This window comes from Osmerus mordax (genome assembly GCF_038355195.1).
Source record: "Osmerus mordax isolate fOsmMor3 chromosome 6 unlocalized genomic scaffold, fOsmMor3.pri SUPER_6_unloc_5, whole genome shotgun sequence".
NCBI classification, from domain to species: domain Eukaryota; kingdom Metazoa; phylum Chordata; class Actinopteri; order Osmeriformes; family Osmeridae; genus Osmerus; species Osmerus mordax.
Genome location: NW_027120337.1, coordinates 5,217 through 30,208, shown reverse-complemented (window position 1 = coordinate 30,208; position 24,992 = coordinate 5,217). Strand labels below are relative to the sequence as shown.

The window sequence follows — 24,992 nt, the reverse complement described above, 5'->3', positions numbered from 1 at the left end:
CCAGAGTCATTGTCATTCATATGGTGTGTTCCATTTCTATAATTGTTTTCAATTTTGCACTACAGTGTGCTGTGAATGCTTGGTAGTGTGCAGCAAATACTTAGTTGTGTGTACTGTTATGAATGGTGTGCACGTGTCATTTGAAAATATGGCTGTGTGTACCAAATGAGAACACGAGTTCCATTTTGTGAACAGGTAAGAGATTTGATGGCAAAGAGTCATCTTGCAAAGGGAGTGTCAGGTTTAGCAATTTGTGTGTGAGGTCTTTTATGTGTGCAGTTTTGAGAAAGCCGTTATTGTTTTGAGAAACTTGTTAACAATTGTGAAGAACTAACTCACTGGGTTAGTGTGCGTGTTCTTTCAGACATGCTGGGGCAGTACCGCAACAGCCTGGGTTCAAATCCTAATTTTAAATGGTTTATTTTAACTTAAGTTACATTGTGGTCATGTGAGATGTGGGACTTCACCTTCACATAGTTTCATAAATATTGTCTCCTCTGACAAACGCTTGTTAATCTCAGAATTTTAAGACCTCGGATGAAGATCTGGCCGTTTTTAAGACGTTTTAAGGCCTAAAGTTCAGAGTTTTAGACTTTTAAAGACCCCACGGGAACCCTGTCCATCAATGTTACATATTTACAAAAGCAAATTACAATACACAGAGAAGGCTACACATCAAAATGTGGATGATTTTTGTCCCAAAGGTGAATCTGTTCCTCCACTTGCTTTGATAACAGGGTTAAGAAACCAGGGACTTGGGAGAAGACAGTTGAACATGTTTTTACACCTGAATCTTGTGATGGTTTCCATCCATGACAACTGATCCATGGTCTACCTATAAGGCAATTTCAACAGATGGATGTGGTGCCTCATTTACGTGCTTCCTACTATGCAGATTTAAGTCAATTTTTCTACAGAAGGCCTTTCCGCATTTTTGGCAATGATACGGTTTCTGTCCAGTATGTGTTCTCAAATGATCCTTAAGACTACCTTTTCGGCCGAAGGACTTGCCACATTCTTGGCACTGATATGGTTTCAATCCGGTGTGTATCCTCAAATGATCCTTAAGACTTCCATTTCGACCAAACGACTTGCCACACTCTTGGCACTGATACGGTTTTCCTCCTGTGTGTGAATTTAAATGACTTTTAAGAACAGACTGCTGAATAAAGTTATCGGTGTGTGTCCGCATGTGACCATTCAGGCTATATTTCGTTTCACACAATTTGCCACATTTTTGGCATTGATGGTGTAGTCCCCCAGAATGACTTTGAGCATTTATCTGTAGTTTAGAACCTGTGTTGTAACGTTTACTGCAAAATGTGATGTTAACCGTTTTCTTCTTTTCCAGCAGACATTCAACTGGCCTATTCATGCTGTAGATGTTTCCAGAATCTGCCTGGCTGACTGAGATCTGTGCTTTCTCTGATATTCTGGTATGTAGTTCAGATAGCAGTCCTCCACTGTCCTTCTCCAGACTCTGAGGTGTAGAATATTCCGGGGTTACAGCAGAGAGGGGCTGAGAGTCACAAGCTGGTTCTCCATAAGCCTCTGCTTTGACCCGGTGAGTCGAGACAGTTGGTACAGGAAGGAATGGGTCTGGCCCTATTCTGTTCTGCACAGTTCGAGGCTGGTAAACGATAGAGACCAGAGATGGGTCCTCTTGATCACAGTCTTTTAATAGATGGGGAAAAGGAAGCGGAAGGTCAGTAAGGTCTGAATCTTGCTCTGTGTCGTGAATGGTCCACAGCTCCGGTTCCACTTTAATATTTGGGGATTCTGAGAGACAGTGCTGGGTGATGTCTGGAGGGATAGAGAAACAGGGTGAGCTTGTTATATTACTAAAGGTGATGATGGACATGGTCTTTCTTTGATTACATTTTGTGAAATCACTAAGAATGGCAACTGGGCGAACCGTGTTTCATAGAAATATTAGTGTGAGGGAGAATATTTTATAATTTGGTCGGTTCAGGCACACGTAGCAGTTCACTCGACAGAACAAAGTAAAACTTATGCTATTGTTGTTGTTGTTTTTTATTTTATCCACGGCAACCATGACACCTAGTAGTTCCACCTACAATCACTTTTTCTGGCATCCAAAAACAGAAACTAACTGATGAATGAAGGAACTACTTAATGACGCTATAGAAGAACTTACTTTTGGGAATCAGATTAACATTGTCCAGGAGCCGTTGCAGTCGACCATTCTCCTCTTTAAAACGACATATTTCTTCTTGATACCCGTCCCACGTTTTCTCTACCGCTGAAAAGATCTCCAGAGCTGCCACGGTCAGTCGCTCAGCCAGAAATTGTCGAAATTGTTCTTTCTTCATTTTGACGATAAAAAATATTGCTAAAATACAGCACTGGTTTAGCTATCTGATTCCGAAAGAATCGTCGACGTTCGCAAGGATCAGGACTACGTAAACAATGTGCGACGTTTAAGCCGCGAGTGAAGGACCAATATATCACCAACTGATCCAAGCTGCGCCTTACTTATATCATCAACTGTTAATAATAATACTATCTCCAAATGTTTGTTTTGCGTTTAAAGTGTATTTGGACTCTATTAGTAAAGATCCAAGCGTTCAAAAAGGCAGATTCAAGCCTCAATTTATTTTGACCTAATGTTGTTTAAAATAAGTGTCCACTAGATGGACCCCTCACCATGCAATTGAAATGATTGGTGCTCATATTGCTTAATGCAAACTAAAGCTAACGGACATATTTTCTGTTTGGTATTACTTGCATTGACTATATCAAATGATACTGCAATCATACGTAACCCATGCGACCTCTAACGTTTTCTTCAAGGCCACCCAAACTCATACTTCACTGTGCAGTAGCCCATTGAGTCAATCACTGACGTGTCCCAGTTTACAACAATTGATTCAGCTTTATTGTTATTTATACATCACTGATACATTGTATTCTGGTGAAATATTTGGAGCATTAAACCCATATTATATTTTGTGACTCCACAAGGACACAAATACTGGTGTGGAAGACCAGAAAGGGGAAGAAAGCTGCTGAGAGGTTATGTACATCCTTATACTCCTTCTCCATCTGCCTGTCTGAAACCAGGCCAGTCTACAGACTGACTCACGTCACGATACACAAGGACTGAAACTATGCTGTGTTGACTCTTCCACATACAGACTCCAACACGCTCCTTTATTTTAGAGCATCTGGTCAACCCTCCATAGTAAAGTAGCAGCAAGCTTTTCTACTAACAGTTAACATGGTTATGTTCTAAACAAAAAAGTACTGTACAGCTACTGCTAACAGTCTAGGAACCTGGCCATACACTTTTACACCAGATTAAAGTGCTAGAAGCAACCCACCAATCCACACTTTTATATATATGTATATATATTTATATATAGGAACAAATCTACTATTTTAACATTAATTTACAGGGTAATATACATTATATTTGTACCAGCTGAAATATCAGCACAAAAAGATCACTGTCACACTTAACAGCAATATATATATATGATTATATAATCTATATAATCATATATACAAATATATAATTGTCATATATGCATGTAAAACAGTTAACCACGTCTGAGGCTTTTCAAACTATACCCAGAAAAGCAATTTGTGTATCAAGACGTAAAAGCTTTACAAGTTCTCTCAGAAAGAACTGCAGGTCTGGGAAAAGTGCCCACCTGGAATATTTGAGGTCACAGGACAGTCATTTGCATATTCCACAAATCTATTGCAACACATTACTGTCTACGAACAGTACACACTCCTGGAGGGGAGCTGGCGTTAGCTGGACTCACACGTACACCCACTTAACAGAACATTACGACAATGGGTAACTCTGATTATAGCTATGTGCTTTGAGATAGTGTGCTGTGATGAACAGGGGGGGACTACAATACACAATACTCAGAAGAAAACCCCAGATGTTAAAAAACGACATTTTCCTTAAGTTTCATCCTACCCTGCTGATGATGCCCTTGACACACACTCCAGGTTGTCAAACACCCCTCCAATGAGAGCTAGGGAATGTGTTTTTTTCTCTTTTTTAAAATGTTTTTATTTTCATGTTATTCTTTTTTTTGTTGACTGGGTCTCCTTGTTACAGAGCGCGACACCACAGACACCACAGACGTCCTAGTGACTGACTCAACACAGTTCTGGGGTAGACAGGGGATTTCCTGGAGCGTCTTAAAGTTCTGTAGACCTGGACCAGGCCGGTTCTGTCTCTGCAGTCCCAAACCTGAGCGGCCACCTTCTGTCCTGGGCGAGGTGGGGCCGATCCGATGCCTCGAAGACCTAATAGATCCCTCTCTCCATTTCCCCGTCTTACGTCCTCCACCCAACCCACACATCTCCTCAGCCTCCAACCCTGACTTCACATCCCCCTATTCTGCAAAGACTCAAGGCTGTTAACAAGATACACACAAAGGTAAGTTTCACAAAGTAAAAGCTCTGTAAATAACTGCAGTAGCAACGCACGACAAAGCGCCCGTTGGCGGACAGGCGGGCCGCCGGCCCGGGGAGCCCAGATGTGATGTGATGTGCAGTTCGGTTTGGGACGCGGCCATTGTTCAGGATGTCTCCTTTTTTTAAACTTCTTTACACATGTATTCCCTGCAGAGGCCCGGTCACTTATTCGAACGACCAGATCTCTATGTCCTGCACATAGAAATCCTCCTTCTTGGAGAGCATGGGGTTGCCGAAGGTCTTACAGGAGTGGCTCCTGCCGTGGTAGAGATCTCCATCCAGCCACAGACCAAACTCCCCGCTACAGGAACAGAAAACAACGTAAGGTCTACTTGTCTACCAGGGGCGATTCTTGGATCAGACCTTTAGGGATGCTGAGCCACCAATGAGAATGTGACATGAATACAGTGCCTTGCAAAAGTGTTAAACCCCCTTGCTAATACATCTCTAATTTCACTGGATAACAATTAATACATTTATTTGTTATTATGCAAAATATTGAATGAATTAAAAAATTAAGGATGTCTCTTTCTTCATGAAATACCAGCATTAAATGATAATAAACAAGAATAATAAAAAAAAAATATATATATATTTTTTTTAGGGGTGCTGAGATGAAATTTAGGGGTGCTTGAGCAAGTAAAAAGGGTCTAAAATTGCCACTGTTGTCTACTGAAGTCTATTACAAAACACAAGACCATGTGGCTCTCACAGCCAAAACACGATTCAATCAACCACCTTTTGAAAATCCCTGTTCTATTGATGATGTAGTGCAGAATAGTCAAGTAATGATGGTTTTTATATTCCGCGTTTGTTGTTTTCTGTTTAGAAGTGTAAAGCGCTCACCTTCCACCGCCGAATGCTAGGGAGTCCATGTCTCCTTTCATGAAGAACATGTTGTCTCCTGTCCACTTGTACACCTGTCAGGACAGAAAACCACCAGCTCAACAGACTTGTCACTGTGGAAAAACGGGGGAGAAATCCTCACATCTCTTTACATAACAAGAGGCGCGATGCCAACTAAAAACGCTTTGCAGCTGACTAGCTTGGAGAGTTCAGAAAGTGAGAGCAAGTCACAGCCAGCAAGAGACCTGCGCACCTCAAATTCCGGAGAGAAGGAGAACAGGAAGGTCTCCCCGGTTCCGTAGAAACCCTCGCTGACCTTGAACGGCTCCGAGGCCAGCGCTCCGAACACCTGCAGGAACAAGACAAAACCAAATGACGCGGCGCAATCGAACCATCTAGCCGTCCTGATTCACATGGCAGATCTTCTACCCAAGAATGTACGGCATTCCTGTCCTCAATTCAAGGCTGGAGTCCTATCCCTGGCGTCGTGAGCGACTGGAACATTCCACTATCCCTGTGAGGTGCGGTGTTGCCGCTGACCTAACAAGCATACGCTATTGAATGCCTTTTCCCACCGGAAGGCGGCAACGGCGCGCTCACCTGCCCGTCGCTGTCCTTGATGACCATGAGCACGGGGGTGTCCTGCCCCTGCATGGCCCGGTACAGGCTCTTGATGCTCATGCCGTGCTTCGACGTGCCGAACGCCAGCGTCCACGCGTACCCCACGGTACGGGGAGGGAGGTTCTTGGCGAGCTGGAGGAGGATGGGGGGAGAGAGAGAGACAGAGAGAGAGAGAGGGGGGCGGGGCGGGGGAAGCATAGAAAGTGAGTAAAAAAAAAAGAAAATGAGCTACAGAAAGGGCACAGCCATCAATGCTCCATTACTCCTGCAGTGACCTTTTCACTTGGCAGGCTTTATAGAAGAGTAACTGGGCTCCAAGCGGTCACAGCACATACTCTGGAGGGAGAGGGATAGAAAGGGAGAGAGGGAGAGAGCCTGGCCTGCAGCAGCCTGGGCCCACCGACGTTCCCCAGGTCTGTGTGGAGGTATAGCACCATGTCGTCAGCAGGCCTCAGAGCGTGTTCCAGAAGAATCCCCAGGTCAGCACACCTCGGTACTGCTGACGAGCTCACCGCTCAAGGCCCACAGTACCTGGACCATTACTCAGGAAGCCCCTGGTCCACTAGCAATCCATACATCAATATTCCAATTGAGTTGGAATTGCCTTGTGCAAGTGTCTATGTTTGAGTCTCTGCGTGCATATATCAGTACAGCGCAGCCTGTGTGAGTGTGTGCATGTTCGTGTTTGTCCGGTGCGTGCGACTGGTGGAGCATCGGGTACCTTCTCTATCTGGTCGGCCTCCAGGAGGTCACTGGGTTCGCTGAGGTTGGGTCTGAAGGTCTCTGGCTCCAGCTCGGTCTTGATGGACGTGCCATGCTTGGAGTTCACCTCCTCCTTGGTGGTTATCTGGAAATTAGAGAGGCCATCAGAGATGCTCGGAGCAGAGTCAACCCTCTCTGAAGATGTAACCTGGTGCTGGCTGCTTGTTGGCACCAGACAACAATACACTGATCTCTTTTGCCAACTCCAGTTTAAGGCTTTAAAAGGGGTATGTATTCCCTGCCCTTGTCTCAGGTTTAAAAACAACCTAACACGTCCTGTTGGCAAACAGCCAGCATTGGTGTTAGCTATATAGCAGGGTGTCAGGACAGTGGTAGGCTGTGTCACAGGTCTATGTGGTTAGAAGCTACTCTGGGAGTCAGGTGGCTGAGCGGTGAGGGTATCGGGCTAGTAATCTGAAGGTTGCCAGTTCGATTCCCGGCCGTGACAAAAGACGTTGTGTCCATGACCAAGGCACTTCACCCTACTTGCCTCGGGGGGAATGTCCCTGTACTTACTGTAAGTCGCTCTGGATAAGAGCGTCTGCTAAATGACTAAATGTAAATGTACTCTGACGTGTTCATGGGGCTGTAAACAAATGTATATGGCACATTTCTGTTCCACCAAAGCTCCATCAAACTACTGAAGCCGTCTGTGACCATCATTGCTAAGATCACTGCAGTGAATCTTGTAGAGTAGCACTGCTGTTTGCGACACGTCGTCAGCAGGAGGAGGCGATGCTATTGGTTCCCTCAGAAGTGACTGTGGTTACTGAGAGAACCATACGTTCACAGAGGAGAAGGCAGGAGGGGAATCGGAAACAAACATCTAATGAATAATTTGCGGCTCCAGTAGAGATTTGGCTTGGCCCGCCAACTGTTTATCTTTCAAAAGAAGCAGACCTGATTGTGCGCTTTGGTGCTGGTGGCCCGAATGTGCTCATGTTACGGTTCCCGTGAATGACCTGCATTGTCCTCTGAGAACCTATCCTATCCTAAACCCAGCCAATGGCATCTCTCTTCCTCTCTCACTATACAGTATCTCTCCTAATCATACATCTCCATTTCCCAGTTGAAACGTTTCCCTGGTCTTTGGGGCTCCCTGGTTGGTGGCAGATGCTATTGATGAGGTTGTGATGTCAGCGGAGAGCGCTGGACGACCTGATTGGTCACTGGACACCAGACACAGCTGCCCCCCTCCCCCCAAACACACACACACACACACACTAGGTAGAGGGGAGCCTAACACAGAAATCTAAGAACTCATCCGCTAACAGAGCCTGAGGTAGGCCAATAGATGTACAGTGTGACAGTGTGTAGAAGGCTAGAGTGTTGGCCAGGCGCTCAGCAGAGCAGGGTGGGGCACCTGGAGCCGCTTGCAGAGAGAGCGCAGATCTTCGCTGTTTAGCGCATCGATCCGGCGGTGGTACTCAGTCAGAGACACTACCTGGAGACAGGAACATGACGGTGACTATGCTGCTGGCGATAGGGGAGGGAGAGGAACAGTGCAATTGGAGGTGGAGACATAACTTCAGATCATCTCAAACGGATCTCTACAGCTACAGGGAAGACTCCACAACACAGTGCAGTAACAGGACAAGCCTTTGGGGCGCGATATGATGGACTGCAGTCCAATGGAGGACTGACACATAGCTAGCATCAGCAGTGTTTTGCATGTTTGTGTAATCTGTCCCATATCACCTCTGGTCGATATGGCTATGCTAAACATAAGAAAAGCGATCCAACACGGAGGAGTGTCCACACAGGCTGAGAATCAAAGTCTTCTCACCCACAACCGTACTTTAGCCAGAGCAAAGCCCAGACCATTGTCCTTGAACTTTCAGACACTTCCGCACGGCATATGCCCACACATTAACGAACGTGTTTGCTTATCAGGCCCAAACCAATGCCAGGTTGATTCCTATTCTTTAGCAACATGTGTAACAGCATAAGTATCAGAAATAATGCACACTCTGATGTTTTACTAACAAACAAAACACTTGCCAAATATAGGGATAAGAAAAGAGTAGGTCAAGTAAAGGAATCCAAACAAGCCCTCTTTGGCTGTCAAACACTGTATTAAGCTACTTAATTTTAACACTACAGTACAAACAGACCAGAAACTTAAGTGATGGGGGATTTAGGCTAGCCTAGGCCCTGCCTACGCAAAGAAAACTCGAGATAAACATGGCTGTTGCCAAGGCAGCTTTAAGAAAACATGCATAGAGCATAAAAGTAATCTTCACTATGTTGAAATTGGCCCCTCAGTGTTTTCAAATTCTTTTCCACATCCATAAAAACAATTCAAACACCACTACCACATCCAGTACACATGGCCTTGGGGCATAGTTCTTGTTTTTCAAATGGAGGTTAAATATAGCTCAATAGCACCCATCTCCTGGTCACAACAACTGCATTCAAGGGTGATAATGGCTTGGATGAGAGTTCACATGGAAGAAAGTGGAGAGTGAATCTTTAGCCACCTTCTTGGTGGTGTAAGTAACTTTTTGGCAAACAAGATGCCACTTCAGAGTTCTCAATAATGTAGGAGATAGGGTAAACTACAGCACTCAAAATGCAGCTGTCCAAGCGTTCCTCGCTGCCTATCTAAAGCACTGATGTACAGTCTTTGGAGAAAAGAGATGCTGGCAATGAGCATGTGTGTAGAGAGACACAAGGAGATAAAGAGAAAGCAAAAAGGAGAGAGGCTGTTCTTTATTCTACCCAAGCATGGGAACAAAGGAATTCATTCTTCCTAACAGCCATCTATCTCCAGCAACACAAGGAATATTATTGCCATGACATGTAATTTATAAACACGACTGTATCAGTCCTATAGTTGTTTATAAAAATATTACCCAGCTTGGCTAACTTGTTAACTCATTTGACTCATAAATCAGACAAAATGTCATCCATTCGGGATTGGCATCCCGTAAACAGTTGGACAACATGATAATTAACCCTTTGCTGAGCCACAACTGCCCTTTTTTGGTATCAAACTAGAACTTCCAAACTACCAACCCGACAGACAACCCCAAACTGTAAACTTCACATCTTCTGCTTGGTAAGTTTCAGGTTTCATGAGCAGCTGCTAGCCACTTGCACTAGTCCTCCTAGGCAACTAGCCTAGCAAGCTAACAACACACAATCATTGAGTCATATGGACAGATACATACATAAGTGTATTTAGGAGTCAGCTGTTTTCCCTCTTTCACCCTTCTAGAAAACATTTCTTTCTTTCTGGGCGAAATTGAACTGGAAGTCACATTTCAGATTCTTGTGGTAATTCCAATATCTCCTCGATGGAGGGTCAAGTACAGACGGCTCACAAATCTAGTTGGCTACTAGTAGCTTGCTAACTAAAATAGATTTTTTTTTCTGGGTTTAAATATGATTTGTTTGACATTTTGGAGAGCCAATGAGAACGCATGGCAAGAGCACGACAAGATCTTCATTTGGCGACACAAAGAAGGCGTTCACTTCGAAAGACAGTTTTAAAGGAACAGTAACATAATTTGCTCCTTTCTAAACTACAGTACACACAAATTATTGCAAAGCCTAAACTGTCACTCATTTTATCAACAAATGATGCCTATAAAATATATTCTTTGTTATATCAATATTGTATACATACACCATAGGCTAACAGCCTTCACTAACACTGAAAAAGTAGTCTGCAACAGATTGGCAACAAAAGCCATTCCAAGTTTTGTTTAACAGGAATAAACTCAGGTTTACCCCTGTGTCAAAGTAAAAGCAGGTGACTATTTACTTATTCAAATCACCGGAGCATGTGGCTTCTACTGGGCTAAACAAATCAGTCCACTTTGTTACCCACATCATTCATTTACATTAACATTTAAATCCAAGCGACAGCCATAAATTCAGTATTTTCTATTTGCAATGGATTTCTCTCAGTTTACTTCTAGCAGGGCTGCCAACAACCAGATGACTCAGAAGACTAACAGGTGCCTTAATCCACTTTGTACAATTAGTAGTTTATAAGCATGTGGGAGATGTAATTTGTGTTTCTTCAACATGATTATCTATTGGACCATCTGTATGTATGTATGTAAGTGTATTTTTGTATGCGTTAAGGTGTGTGTATGTGTGAGTGTGGATGCATTAATTCCAGAAAATCTTTGAGCAATCAAAGATGTCATAAAGCTACTAACAAGAAACAGAAAAGACCCATATTGAGTGGGTGGAATGCCGCTTTAAGTGCAAAAATAATAGTCATGTGAGTTTCGGAAGAATAAAAAACAGGTTTTTCTCCCTCTCAGCAATTATCACTAAGAGCAACAGAAATAGGTGGAGTTCTTTGTCAGTACCAGACATCCAGCAACAGCAACACTCTCTGTTTGTGACCCAACACACATGACCATACACTGTCTACATATGCATGCGACAGAGCACACACTGATGACTGACTGAGAAAGAACGACTACACAATCATGCAAAACACTGTGAGCATAGCTTGGGTGAAAATAACACATTTCCAAACCAAGGAAATATTAATTTCACACACATTACACAATAACCATAAATGCAACACAGATCACATTCAACTTTGCCCAATTGATCAAAACAATGTTATGGTAGATGAACAGTGAAATACTTTGATCATATCATAAAAAATCCACAATAATCCGAATGGGAGGAAACTGTCAAATAAACACATTACAATAGACAGAGACATACTAAATAATCATATCAAATGATAGAAAATCACTCAACGGTTCAAAGCTGGGCATGAGCATAACCCATGAACTAATACTACAGAACATCCAGCCAATAAAAAACAAAGAGCACACCACCATGAACACATAAGACTAGTTACTACCTCAGTTCAATAGCCCTTACCTCCCACTCTTTAACATTGAAGTCGGTGATGGATTCTTCTTCTCTTGTCTCACAGTCTTCGTTCTTCTTCACGACCATGAAGCCTGGCTCCCCCCCTGCTCCTCCCATACCCTCCCCATACATGTCTGGACTCCACTGGATGAAGAACACATACAGGTGGTCTGACCTGGGGGGAGAAGACACAAAAGAAAGACACACACACTCACACACACACACACACACACACACACACCCACACACACACACACACACATGAGAATGCATGTGAACACACACAAATTACTTAAGACAAACATGACTGGAGTTTCTTCATTTGGATAGGATGCATCAGAATAGACCTTTTAATCAGAAAAGATTTTCAAAATGCTGAGTGGGACACAATCATGAGAGCCGCCATCTTTAGCCAGGCATGAACGTCTGTGCTGACTGCCTGTATTGTGGAATCTCTGTCTCTGCACTCTTTCTTTTGTCAGGACACTTTACACAGATCTTCCAGGTCGCTTCTCATCTGGGTCAGGCCACCGCCACATTCTGCCTGAGTCTGTAGAAATGACTACTGGCGTGAAAAAGCTGCAGTGCTCCAACTGAAAATCACACTGAGGAGTTGTGGTGGTGGGTGGCATGTGTGTGTGTGTAACTGTAGGCCAAGCACCAGCCAGCCTGTTAGCTTGAAATGAGATTAGCTAACTTGAGTGAAAAAAGCAGTTTGCTGTTGTGTGTGAAGAATTTCTCTGATGATAGGAGTACAACACAAGGCCACGGACAGCTGAGAGATGAAAACACTTTGAGTGGAGTGGGTTGGAGAGGGAGAAAATATCTGACCTCATCCCCGGTTCTCTCTCTCTCGTTCTCTCTCTTCCTCTCTCTCTGTCCCTTTTCTTTCCCTCCTCACGGCAAAAGACATCAAAGGACATCTCTATGCTGGAGCCAAAAATGATGACGAGGACTCAACAAAATGTATTTAAAAGCTGCCTCTGACAAAACAGCTTTTCAGAATTCACTTATCGTATTAAACTGTTGCCACAATTGGGATTAATTTACAAGGAAAACACATTTCACAGTTTGGTTGGTACTGTAATGCATGTTTCCTGGTGCTGGCTTCACATTGTGAGGCCAAAATGATAATGTAATTATTAACGCTGCTGACTGAGCAAGCCTTTATCCAAGCTGACCTGAAATCCAAAGATGAAGAATCAGAGACCCACTAAAACTCCATTACATACCCAAGTCAATAAGAGACCAACCCAGAAGAACATGCACCTATTCACTTCAGTAGGTATGAAGGGATGAACCATGGAGATTAAATAGAATGACAAGGTGTGTATGTGTGTGATTGGGAAGGTATAAAACTGCATGTGCCAGGACTTTAACCACATTTGCCTTGGCGTATGTGATGTGTGTGCATGTGTGTAGAGTGTGTGTATTGTTTGTGCATGGTAACGCCGATCTCACCTTTCCTGTGGCACTGCAAACCAGTACTCGTGCTTTTTGTCCCTCTGTGCATACTGTTGCATGGAGGCACTGGCGTTGGACAGGAACGTCTTCTTCATGGGTTTGCCAACTCGCAGACATAGGAACTTGTGGGTCCGGTGCCTCCGCCTCCCTACAGATACTGGTGGACACAGGACAGGATATAAAATATAAATATTCCAAAAAAAGATATACAAACTTTGTTGTGTTTTATGACAGGGTTTTCCCCCTGTTGTCCTGTTAGCGCCAACTCAAATGCCAATTCCCATGCCAGATAAACAGCAGAGGACACAAGACAAAGAGCCCAGAACCACAGAGTACAGTGACAGAGATACAGTTCAGATTATGCCCTTGCTCCCATACCAAGACTCCCATCAGGACAGCAGCTCTGCTGGAGCCTTCAGAACACACGAGTGTGACACAAGCTCCCACAGCCGCCAGCACACAGGACCAAGAAAACAGAAATCTACACGGATGTCACATCTCAGTGGGACCAATTCCATTTCTAAACCCATTAATTGACAGTGTGTAATTCGCCTTGTTTTTGAAGTCGCTCTCTCGCTGGCACCGGCCATGGTAATGTGTCGAGAAGAAAAGGGCCACCATGCTGTGTTGCCCGTGAATAAGTGCTGCCATTCTACTGGCTCGCTGTGGGATGATAATTACCGGAGAGAGAGGGAAAACCTCATTCCCATTGTGGCCAGTTGATGGATGGTAATAGGGGCACAGCTGTGTGTGAGTCCGCAGCCCGTATGTGGAGGCAGGATGACAGCAGGGCACTCACACACTTGCTTAAGGACCCTGACAACAGGGAAACCTATCTGACAGGGCTGAAATTGGAGTCTAGCGACGGGATCCAGTGTTTACTCGAAAACACATAAACCTGAACCTGAAAAGAGCAGTGTTGTCTGGATGAAAAGACGCGTTTGAATGCTAACTGTGTGTGTGTGTGTGTGGGGGGGGGGGAGGGGGGTGTTGATGTTAGTCTAATCGGTGCTGTGTTGTCCCTCCCCCGACCCTCAAACGTTTGCTAGGTCTGTTTGCGTCGTCGGTGTGTCTGATAGTTTCCGAGCTTATCGCCGTGTGGAGTGCATGCGGCCGAGACCGACAGAGCCCTAGATCAAAGCTGGGTGTAAAGCCCCATAAAGCCTTGCTCAGGCACGCGCTCCCGGCAGGTGATAACGACTCACAGATTTCAGACTTTTCCTTTCTCCTCTCTCATTCCAATTATTGCTCGCTTGGCGCAGAGTTGCGGCGGAAAGGTTATCGGGAGCGAACAGCGAGCCAGGGCTCTGAGGAGCGGAGAGGGCAAAACTTTTCTGTGATACATGGGCGTGTGTGTGTGTGTGTGTGTGGGGGGGGGTGCGGCTACATAAGACTGGAAGACGGTGACTCAGCGTGAGAAAATGGTCGACCACTCCTAGAAAACGACTGCGTGCAGATACAACGTTCATATTGACTTCAGCGTCTCTGGGTGAGAACGTCAACAAGAGCAAGACGATATACAAGATGAAGATATCTTCTCCCTCAGGTTTACTAACCTTCAGCTAAGCCCTGCTGGTCCTCCTCCGCCTCCTCCTTCTGACCCTGCTGTATGTCCCCTCCCTGCTCCAGGCCTTGTTGCATAGTGGGACTCTTCCCCCGCTCCTCCTCATCCGCCTGCGAGGCCCTCCGGGGGCCCTCCCCGACCGGGCCTTGCGTGGGCTCCTGGGTGCCCGCAGTGGAGCTTTGGGAGGTGGGGCGAGAGGGCCTGGCAGGCCCCTGACTGGTGCTGCTGGTGGCTGTGCTGAGTGGCTTCTCTACACTGTTCTGCTGGGGGCCCTGAGGGGCCTGGCTGGGTGTGGCAGTGTGGCTGTCTGGATTGTCCGCTGCGGTAGCGCTGGCAGGGCCCTCAGGCTGGCTGACTGACCCACGCGCGCTACCCGGGGCCTGGGGTGTGCTGGAGCCAGACGGCCCCTGGCCTGGGCTGGAGCACGACGCCTCCAGCTGGGTGACGGTCTGGACGGACTCTGTGGAGGCTCCGGAGGACTTGTCCAGGCGCAGGTCCTCCGAGGAGGCCTGCTCCTCCCGGATGGGGGACAGGTCCGACTCGGTGAACACGTCCTCTGAGAGGGAGCCCTCGATGCTGCGGTGGGCGGTGCTGCCGCTGGTATTTCCTGGTTCCCCCGGACGTGGCTCTGCCTGAGGAGGACCTGAGGTGGATGTGAGTGGCTCCAGGTTCCTGAGTGTGTTTGAATGTGTGTGTCAAGGTTGGGGGGGGGGGGGGACAAAACAGAGAACGGCAGAGAGGAGATTCAGTCAGCATCTCAATGAGAATACAGTCGATACTTTACAAGCCCGTTTCTCATCCTTGCCCGAAAGAGCCACAGCACATTCGTAACTTGCACACGATCTGCATGCCAAGAGCTTCCTTCACCTCCGGAGGGGGCGAGACACCACGCTGAACCCAGACTGGAATTCAGATCAGCTTTTCCAGAACAGCATCAAAACAAGAAACATGAGCGTGCAGACCGCTCCATTTGCAGCCCCCCCCCCCCCCCCCCCCTACCCCTCCCTCCCCTCTCAACAGGTTCCAAAGCCTGTTGAAAATATAAAAAAGGCCTTAGAAAGAAAGCACAGAGCGTCCCAGCTGTGTGTACACCACACGCGGGCTGCCACGGTGTTGGCACACACGGGCACTTTGTTGCTCAGCTGTGCGCCGCACTCACGACGTCGAGGCTCGACTGGGGCTGGGAACACAGCTGGGCCCACTCACACAACAGTCATTACACATCACAATAACTGCAACGCTGAAGCGGCCTTAACACACGCCGGCCCCCCGATCCTCCCATCTCGCTCACACACACACAAACACACACACACACATATATCCACACAGGCCTTGGGGAGAAGGGCGAAAGACTCTTAAAGGTGCTATAACGGTAAATTGAATCATAGCATCAATTGAACGCTATGGAATTGGTGGCAATCTGTGCCAAGAAAAAGAGGCCTTGGATTTTTAAAAGCCCAGACAGAGATCTGTGGGAGGTGTAGACTGAGCACAGCCGACAGAGCAGAATATCTCACATAAAGCAAATGGGTGAGCAATCCAAATGTGGGAGGCAGGACGTCTACTTCATTAGCCTTCCAGTAATTTCCGGTAATATCTTGGCATGGGACAGACAGAATTGGAAGTTTGGTGCTCTGGGAATCCTCGTGTGTCTAGCCAGGGTGAGAGGCGTTAAAAGTGCTCATGAGTTTGTGTCGGGGGGCTTGTTTGGGCGCTCTCTCTTACAGGGGTACGGCCTCTCGGACCTTGCGGTCGGTGACCTCCTTGTAGATGGCGGCGGACATGACCTCGTCCAGGGGGCACATGATGCCGTAGTCCTCGCAGCCGTGGGCCTGCACCAGGGGGTCCATCCTGTGGGGGTCGAACATGATGTTGTTGGGCGTCACCAGGAGCACGCCGCTCACTGCACCCTTTGGGGGGGGGGGCAGGAGGGGGGACGACGAGTTGGTGGTGGGGGGGGGGGGGGGGCAGAGGGAGGGCATGACGTTGAAGAGAGGGAGAGAAGGAGGGAGGGAATACAGAGAGGAAGGGAGGGAGAGGTGGGAGGCAGGAACAGAGGAAGAGAAGGGGGTGACGAGGGGAGAGGGATAGGGCAGGAGGGAGGAAGGGGGTGAGATGTAGGAAAGGGATAGAGAGATACATGTCAGTTAAGGCATAGTAAAAAGACATCCCCCTGAGCACTGAGTGAACCGTACCCGAGGGGTTGAGAGAAGGGGGTCAGGTATCGGCTCACCTTGCCGTCTGTGATGTACTTGCAGTTGATCTTCAGGAACTTCTCCGTGAGGGCCTCTTCCTCCTCGGAGGTGGACGAGACCACGCGGGAATGGCGCAGGGCGGAGGAGAGCGGAGGGTGAGCCTCGGGCCTAGAGGGGCCATCGGAGTCCTGGGGGGAGGAGGGGGAGGGGGGAGAGAGGGAGGGGAGGGGGGGGGTGGCCGGGAGGCAGAGAGCAGCAGTGTTCAGTGACACGGGGCGTTTTTTGCGTGCCGCTGAAATGACGTATTTCTGTGTTTTGCCAAAGCGGCACTGAACACGTCAGTGTGAAATCTACATCCACGAGTCCAAAATCTGTATCAACAGAAGTATCAACACAAGCCATAACACTAAGCTTCCCACTTAAGAGTTGGGAGCAACTAAATTACAAACTATTTGCGTCACGTCACAAATCCCACGCAAAATATTATGCTGCGGTCTGACTTGATTAAATAGTCATTATGCAAACACAAATTCAAGGCTCGATCCAGTGTTTTAAACCATCGACAAGTTTCTGTCTCCCTAGAATCAACTAATCAGTCCTTGTCTCTAAACACACACACACAGAGATGCGGAGGTGGCTTCTGCGCCGCGAAGCAATCACGTAAAAAAGCCGGTGCCATCCAACTAGGGCTCTAAATGAACGTTCTCCCTCGGTTAGAGACGATTAACTAGACCTAAATATTCCTCCGGAACGAAGGCACTGATTCGAATGCTTGTTCACAGCTGGACGCCTGGTCAGCATGACTTAAACAGGATCTGCTAGAGTCATGTTCAGGCTCTAATGAAACATTAGCTTACATCAAGCGCTACAGCAGAGGCCGCTCATTCCCCTGTGTGTGTGTGTGTGTGTGTGTGTGTGAGCGTACGTGTGTGTTTGTGCCTGTGTGTGCACAGAAAAGATCCTGCTCAATTTTCTCATCAAACACACTGTGGATGAACATATAGTATCAAGCAGTATAGTACACACACACACGAGGCACGTGCGTGTTTCCTGCATCGTGAGTGAGGTGAAAACATTCAGCCTCTGTTCCTATGTGTTTCTTTAGAGAGGACGCTAGCTAGCAAGAACAGCCAGACATGAGTCATGTGCTCCTTCAGTCATCCTTAATGGAAACTCAGCATTGGGCCCCAGATGGCGTGTTTGGTCAGGCTCGCTTGGTGGCTGGCTGGTCAGGGTGGCTGGCTGGTCAGGGTGGCTGGCTGGACAGGGTGGCTGGGTGGTTGGTTGACTGGGGGGCTGGGGGGCTGGGAGAATAGGTGGCTGGCTGGGTGGCAGGCTGGCAGGCTGGCTGGGTGGAGGGATGGGTGGGTAGGTAGGTAGCAGGCTGGCTGGCTGGGTGGAGGGATGGGTGGGTAGGTAGGTAGGTAGCAGGCTGATGGACAGGAGAGGAGAAGTGTCATAACAGAGAACAGAGAAGAGACAGGAGAAGGTGGCTGAGCGGTTAGGGAATCGGGCTAGTAATCTAAAGGTTGCAAGTTCGATTCCCGGCCGTGCCAAATGACGTTGTGTCCTTGGGCAAGGCACTTCACCCTACTTGCCTCAGGGGAATGTCCCTGTATTTACTGTAAGTCGCTCTGGATAAGAGCGTCTGCTAAATGACTGAATGAATGTGAATGTAAGAGGAAGAGGAATCTGCAGTGAGATATACACAGAGAGAGAGGGAGAGAGACACCGAGTGAGTGAGAGATGGATAGAGACACAGAGAGTCATAACACACACCAGTCAGCCGTCTGCCCTCCTGACACCAACTCCCACACCTCCGTGTTTCCGTGTCCCAGTGCCTCCGACAGCCAGCCAGGAGCCTCTCACCTATACTGGCCCGATGCAGCAGCCCAGACACCCCCAGACAGGAGAGGCTGGGGTTGCCAGCCGCTGCAGCCACAACAAATCGGTCAGAGGCCAGCCACAGTAACAAGGCTGCCCTGTGAGAGCGGATCACATGAATGTTTCACTGGAAGACAGCATTGATAGGAACCCGACACGGAGCAGAGGCTGGGAAACAAAACAGGACTTTTAGATGAAAACAAAAGAGAGAGAGAGAGATAGAGAGAGGGGGGGGGGAGGGGGGGGGGGGAGGCACATGACTTCAGTGAGGAAGCTCGGTGGCTTATCCACTCCAGTTCAAAAGATTCCTCTCAAGCTTCTCCCCCCCCCCCCCCCCCCCCCCCCCCCCCCCCCCCCCCCCCCCCCCCCCCCCCTTCTCCTTCCCTCTCGTCCACCCCTCGTCCGTCCAGACACTTTCCGAATGACTCCTGTTCTCCTCTGGCCTCTGCTGCTGTGGTCCTGTGATCTTCCACAGCAGTGTGACAAGCAGCACCCCCTTGCCTGCCCCCCTCCCAGGGCCAGCTCCCTGTGAGGGGGGGGGGGGGCTGAGAGGTCGAGAGGAGGACTATTTGCACAGACTGACCCAAAACTCCCTTTCCTACAAACTCACTTTCCTTGTACAAGACATAAGACTCTGGCCAAACCAGACTCAAAACAACGAGGTTGTCCATAGCTAGCATTTCATAACGGTTAGTCTCGACGTGTGTGCGCACCGGTGACCACACACACACACACGCCCGTCTGCCTGTTGTACCATCACACCCGGCTGAGAGCAGTCAGGCCAGGGTGTTGTGTGGTGGTGTGTCAGCCAGCGAGCGAGCTAGCACAGCGCTGCCAGCTACGCCTCCCTCCCACACGGCCCCCTCCCCACCACCACCACCACCACTGTGGCTTCTGACACCCTGCCTCCGGTGCCCACACGGCTGCCAGAGTGTGGGGAACATCTCCCCCAGGTGGTGTGGAGGGGACCGTGGGAGAAGCACAGCTTGCTGGGTGATTTCACCCCTGGTGTGGCTGTACCCAGCTGTTGTTTTGACATGCGAAATAAATGACTCGCATCTATACAGGGAGTCAGATGGCTGAGTGGTGAGGGAGTCGGGCTAGTAATCTGAAGGTTGCCAGTTCAATTCCCGGCCGTGTCAATTGACGCTGTGTCCTTGGGCAAGGCACTTCACCCTAGTTGCTTCGGGGTTGCTTCCCTGTACTTACTGTAAGTCGCTCTGGATAAGAGCGTCTGCTAAATGACTAAATGTAAATGTATATGGAGCATTGAGTGTACAAACCTTATATATACACATGGATATAAAAAGTGCACACATGTACATTCAAGTTGTTCCACATGGCACGAGTTGAAAACCCTAAAGAAGACAGCTGACTTAACCTGTTCTCCTTGTAGGGCACTGCATCAGATAACGAGTGATTCATCAACTCTGAGGCAGATTCTATAGACAGTTTGGGCAGCAGCCTGCAAGCCAGAATGTATTTAGCCTTCATGAATACCAGTCCTTGACACCTTGTTTTGTTCTTGTATATTCCTCAAAGCCACACATGACACAGAGGCTAAACGCTAACGATCAAGCAACATCAGGAGAAATGGCGATTGGGCCAATATCGATTCTGCATCGTAACTCTGCATAGAATCAATTAAACATGCAACGCTCTGACATCGGTGCCTAGTCTATCGTGTGCACTACACAAAGACGGATTTCTACTCAGTCAAACCGGGTACAGAGGGCCAGTCTCCTTCTAGCACAACACAAACAACTAACCTGGTAACACGGGTAGTGGGCCCCTGAACATAGCAACACAATCCTGGAATTCTCAACCATCGCAACAGAATTGTGATGTTCCTCACTCTCCCCTATGACCCTTGCAGACAAGGTGCACTGTGTCAGACATGGCAAAAAGAGCTTTGGAAGGTTGTGGTAGGCACGTGAATAGAAAATCTCGAGATCAAAGCAGAACAGTGATCCGTGTGTGTGCGTGTACGTGCGTTCATGTGCGTGTGTGTGTGTAGAGCCGCTGAGGCATGGAGGGTGTGGCCCATCTGGAGCTTATCTATGGAGGCTTTGGGAAGGCGGGAGTGGAGCCCCACAGTAATCCACCCCAGTGGCGAGTGAACTGGGGCTGAAGCCTCTCCTCGATAACTCCCCTCCCCCATCTCCTCTCCTCAGTCTTCTCTCTGAATGTCGCAGGAGGAGAAGGATTTACGGGTCCTTCCTTCTGAGACTGCTTGACAAGGAAGCAGGACACATGGATCGAGGAGGGAAGGAATGGAGGGTGCATGCGATATTTAGCCTGAGACTGGGGGCTTAGTGGCTGATGCTGCCTTTTGGGGGAGGGGGGGGGGCGATGAATAGATACCTCTGATATTCAGCCTTACCCTTGATGTTTGGGTCAAATACCAACATGTATCTGTTAATGCGTTCAATCTTCAACAGGTATAGTGTGTATTGTGTTTCTAGGAATAACACTGTTTTTGTTTGGTTTGTAATGCAGTAACAGGATGCCCTAGGATGTATTGCTCCCTCTAGTGGATGTTTTCTGTCACAAAATAGATCACAAAACCCAAAGTAACTTTATTTTTACCATTACAGAGGCAGGTGGCATGTGTGTGTGGGTTGGTGTGTGCACAGACACCTGATGGTTTCTAGAGGTGGGGCTCTTGGCAAGGTTGAAATAGATGAACCAGATAACTTTGGTCTAGTTGGCACAAGTTGGGATCAGCAGGTAATTTACACTGGTTCTACTTTCTCCACCCTAATTTTAGCCTACTGCTGCTCACGGAACCGAAGAAAAAAGGAAGACACGAAGGGAGGGAGGCAGGAAGGAAGGGCTGGAGCGAGGGAGGCAGGAACAGGGCTGGAGCGAGGGAGGCAGGGACAGGGCTGGAGCGAGGGAGGCAGGGACAGGGCTGGAGCGAGGGAGGCAGGCAGGAACAGGGCTGGAGCGAGGGAGGCAGGGACAGGGCTGGAGCGAGGGAGGCAGGAACAGGGCTGGAGCGAGGGAGGCAGGAACAGGGCTGTGGCAGGACGAGGTCAGGGCAGGAGACGAGACAGTGCCAGCTTGTCTGGGCACGGCGCGGAGCATAGGGGAGAGTCCAGAGGTCTGGCCAGGGTTTGGAGGACAGAGGACATGTCCACCCACCCAGATGGCACAACAGACCCAGCTAGCCGCAGCAAGATTGACCAGACTCAGCTAGACCCTGCCAGATAGAATAATGACGACGGTCAGCCAGGCGACATGTGATCTTTCTGTTGGCTGTACCACCCGACAGGGCTATCAGAAATATCAATCTGCTACTTCACCATTTAGATGTCACAGATGTGACCTTTGACGTATTTACATAGACGCTCTTCATATCTGACACTCTGAAAGGCAACATTACCGAGACCATGTGATCACTGACTCAGAGATTGCCTCTTTACACGAAAGTTGCCATGACGTTAATGTCCAACTAGGACGGAAAAACCAAAGGAAAAACCTAAGGAAAAAGCTTTCTCTTTCTCCAGGACACAGATATCACGTTTGCGGTGTGGGTGCGTTGCTGTAATATACGGTACACAGAGGCACATCTCCTTCCAGAAACGTCCTTGGGTAATACACAGTCCACAGAAAGAGAGCTTGGTAATTAAAAGCTTGGCAGCGTCTCTAAAATAAGCAGAGGAAGTGGGCTGTTCCTTCCTCTCACTTGCAAATTAGACGAGCACCTAAATGCAGCCCGAAACACCTCTTCCATACACACACAGACACACACGGTGCCGCAATGTAATTCTACCCCTAGAACAAATCCTCAAAATTGCACCCTTGCTTCTGGTCTGAGTGAATGAGACGCTTCCTTTATTAGTGGGCCTAAATATGGGAGGAGAGTCTTTTTTAAAGGGCCGAATCTCTCCGCAGTCACAGCACCCCTCTGCCAGGCTCATCCTTCTCCCTCTACAGACGAGAAATGTGACTCTGTTTTCCCGGCCGTGACCTAAATAGATTCATAACGTTGCTAAATGAACAGGCCTTCATCCTGGCAGGGAGAGAGACAGAGGGAGGGAGAGAAAGAGGGGGGATAGAGGGAGAGTTGTTCTATGGATGGGTAGGAATCCAAGCAGCTCGTTTGGCCGACGGCAGCACATTTTCTGATAAGGCGACCCCCCGAAAAAAGAGAAGAAAAATCGGAATGGAGTCAGGTTGCCATGGAGACCAGTTATTTTTCTTGGAGGGGGGGGGGGGGGTGGGGGGGGTCACATGGGGTGAACGAGACGTTTTAACCGAAGGCTCATTTCGGTGCTGGAAAAGACAGCTCTGGGATCTGGGGAAAACTTTGACAGACAGAGGAGAGGAACCAATCAGAGAAGGCCTGGTTATATAGTGGTCTATAGAGGAAGGTCGTCCTTTGGAGAGGACCACAAAAACGGCATCTGCAGCTCGCCTGCTGAACCAAACCTGCTCCCTCCTGTCCTTCCCTGCTGCATACCAACCTGGTTACACACTAAAATAAGACTGTCTTAACCTCACAGCCTAAAGCCTAGCCCTCATGCTAATACACTCCTAATACACTCCTGCTGACAGCATTGTCCTCCAGACAGGTTTGAACAAGGGGCTGCAGTTTGCTGTTGGATTCCTTAAGAGAAAAATAAATACTCAGGGATAAGTCTGGATTCGGACTGGTGGACTGAGGATGTGACACTGTGTGGACAAGTGTTAGGTGGCTGAGCGGTTAGGGAATTGGGCTAGTAATCCAAAGGTTGCTGGTTCAATTCCTGGCTGTGCAAAATGACGTTGTGTCCTTGGGCAAGGCACTTCACCCCACTTGCCTCGGGGAGAATGTCCCTGTACTTACTGTAAGTCACTCTGGATAAGAGCGTCTGCTAAATGACTAAATGTAAGTGTGCGCACGAAACGTATGTTTGTTTGTGCATGTGCGTGCAGCGGGAGTTTGTGCATGTCCATGAGTGTCAGTGTTTGTAGGTGTATGTGTTTGCGTAGCTACGCTTTTAAGAATAGCGTGTGGGTATGAACGAACGCACGAGAGGGTGTTTCCCAGTGCACGTGTGTGTACGTGTGTGTGTGTGTGTGTGGGTGTGTGTGAGCGGACTCCAGGTGCAGGTGGTCAACATACCGTCACCTTCTCTAAGTCAGCTTCTGAGGAGGTGGGAGACAGAGGGCTGACGGGACTGAGGGAGGGGGAGCTTCCCACACTGGATATGTACTCAGGATCAGGAACGTACAGAACCTGCAAACACAATCCATGGCTGTATTGACACAGGCCTGGCCATTGTGCAAACACACACATATACACACGCACACACACACACACACACCGTACCGCATGCATTTCACACACAAACACGTACACACACACACACATATACACACACACACACACACGCACGCACGCACGCACGCTGTATAACCCAATGCAGGCACAGGATTGATAACATGTGATTGTGTAGGTCGGTAACCTAATATCAATCACAGACGACAAACAGGAAAGGGAAGAAGAAGGGGACAATGAAAATACCATACGAGATATCTTCATGCGGGTTGTGCAGCTGGTAGGAACACATGCAGAAGGATCTTGTTCTCTCATGCTGAGGTGCTGTTCTCTGAATGTGTGTGTGTGTGTGTAAGTGTGTATGTGCGTGCGCCATGTTATTCTAGGTCCAGGTGGGAGTACTTCAGACCTCTTGGCCTCTTAAGAGATTCTCAAAGGGGCCAGGGAATTTTAAGAGGGGAGTGTGTTCAATCTGAAACGCTTCAGTAATCACTTAGTGGTGAGCTGTTTGGTGGCTGACTGGATGACTGACTGGCTGGCTGGCTGGCTGACTGGATGATTGTCTGGCTGGCTTAACAATTGGCTGGCTGGATGACAGGCTGGCTGACTAAGGGAATAGAGACACAGGAAAACTGACTGTCTGGACAACTGGTTTGCAGTCTAGATGACCGTGCTCCTGGCTGACTGGACAGCTGGCTGTGTCGTTAAACGGCTGGCTGGCCGACGTGTTCAAATGGCTGGGGGTGGTTCCCTTGGTCACTCTGAGGGGAGGTACTAATAGCTCTCCAGAACTCACTGGTTACTGAGTGGATGTCGTTGTGATGCCAGGAGGGAGAGGGAGAGACCAACTGGCACAGACACCGGTCAACACCACAGGGTGCGTTCCAAGGGTCCCCCTTAACACAGAGAGCATCGTGGAGGGACGGCCTACTTGACACGCCACTTTCTAACGGACCACTTTCACTTTGCGGGACGGACGTCTCGGGCCTCTGAGACGAAACACCGTGATGAACGCGACACGGCAGATGTGGTGACTCGTGAGGAAGTCACCGTGCTCGGTTAGTTAGCGGTT

General features: G+C 48.2%; 2 protein-coding genes across 3 annotated transcripts; both read right to left on the bottom strand.

The window, feature by feature from the left end:
• Positions 1 to 407: 407 nt before the first annotated feature.
• Positions 408 to 2,389, bottom strand: LOC136938394 (zinc finger protein 300-like). Its single transcript, XM_067231689.1, has 2 exons — positions 2,159 to 2,389; positions 408 to 1,803 (listed from the first exon to the last, which is right to left on the bottom strand). Exons 1-2 carry the CDS (start codon positions 2,331 to 2,333, stop codon positions 836 to 838), a joined length of 1,143 nt encoding a protein of 380 aa, XP_067087790.1. The 5' UTR covers positions 2,334 to 2,389; the 3' UTR covers positions 408 to 835.
• A 496-nt stretch (positions 2,390 to 2,885) lies between these two features.
• On the bottom strand, positions 2,886 to 23,783 carry LOC136938388 (oxidation resistance protein 1-like). 2 transcript variants are annotated; one of them, XM_067231677.1, is made up of 11 exons: positions 16,806 to 16,938; positions 16,298 to 16,482; positions 14,565 to 15,244; positions 13,006 to 13,165; positions 11,554 to 11,719; positions 8,057 to 8,137; positions 6,653 to 6,778; positions 5,911 to 6,063; positions 5,564 to 5,659; positions 5,311 to 5,384; positions 2,886 to 4,765 (listed from the first exon to the last, which is right to left on the bottom strand). In XM_067231677.1, exons 2-11 carry the CDS (start codon positions 16,438 to 16,440, stop codon positions 4,630 to 4,632), a joined length of 1,815 nt encoding a protein of 604 aa, XP_067087778.1. In that variant the 5' UTR covers positions 16,441 to 16,482; positions 16,806 to 16,938; the 3' UTR covers positions 2,886 to 4,629. The 2 variants fall into 2 exon arrangements, with proteins under 2 accessions (XP_067087778.1, XP_067087779.1); XM_067231678.1 differs by lacking the exons at positions 14,565 to 15,244; positions 16,298 to 16,482; positions 16,806 to 16,938 and adding an exon at positions 23,765 to 23,783.
• Positions 23,784 to 24,992: the final 1,209 nt, after the last annotated feature.

What these genes read in the sequence shown, in the direction of transcription:
- LOC136938394 (XM_067231689.1), bottom strand. Translation starts at nt 2,333, where the DNA reads ATGAAGAAAGAACAATTTCGACAATTTCTGGCTGAGCGACTGACCGTG. An exon ending in TGTTAATCTGATTCCCAAAA is followed by an intron (nt 1,804 to 2,158) that starts GTAAGTTCTTCT and finishes CTATCCCTCCAG; the next exon opens with ACATCACCCAGCACTGTCTC.
- LOC136938388 (XM_067231677.1), bottom strand. Translation starts at nt 16,440, where the DNA reads ATGTTCGACCCCCACAGGATGGACCCCCTGGTGCAGGCCCACGGCTGC. An exon ending in TCAATGTTAAAGAGTGGGAG is followed by an intron (nt 8,138 to 11,553) that starts GTAAGGGCTATT and finishes TCCTGTCTCCAG; the next exon opens with GTAGTGTCTCTGACTGAGTA. An exon ending in TCAAGGACAGCGACGGGCAG is followed by an intron (nt 5,660 to 5,910) that starts GTGAGCGCGCCG and finishes TTGTTCCTGCAG; the next exon opens with GTGTTCGGAGCGCTGGCCTC.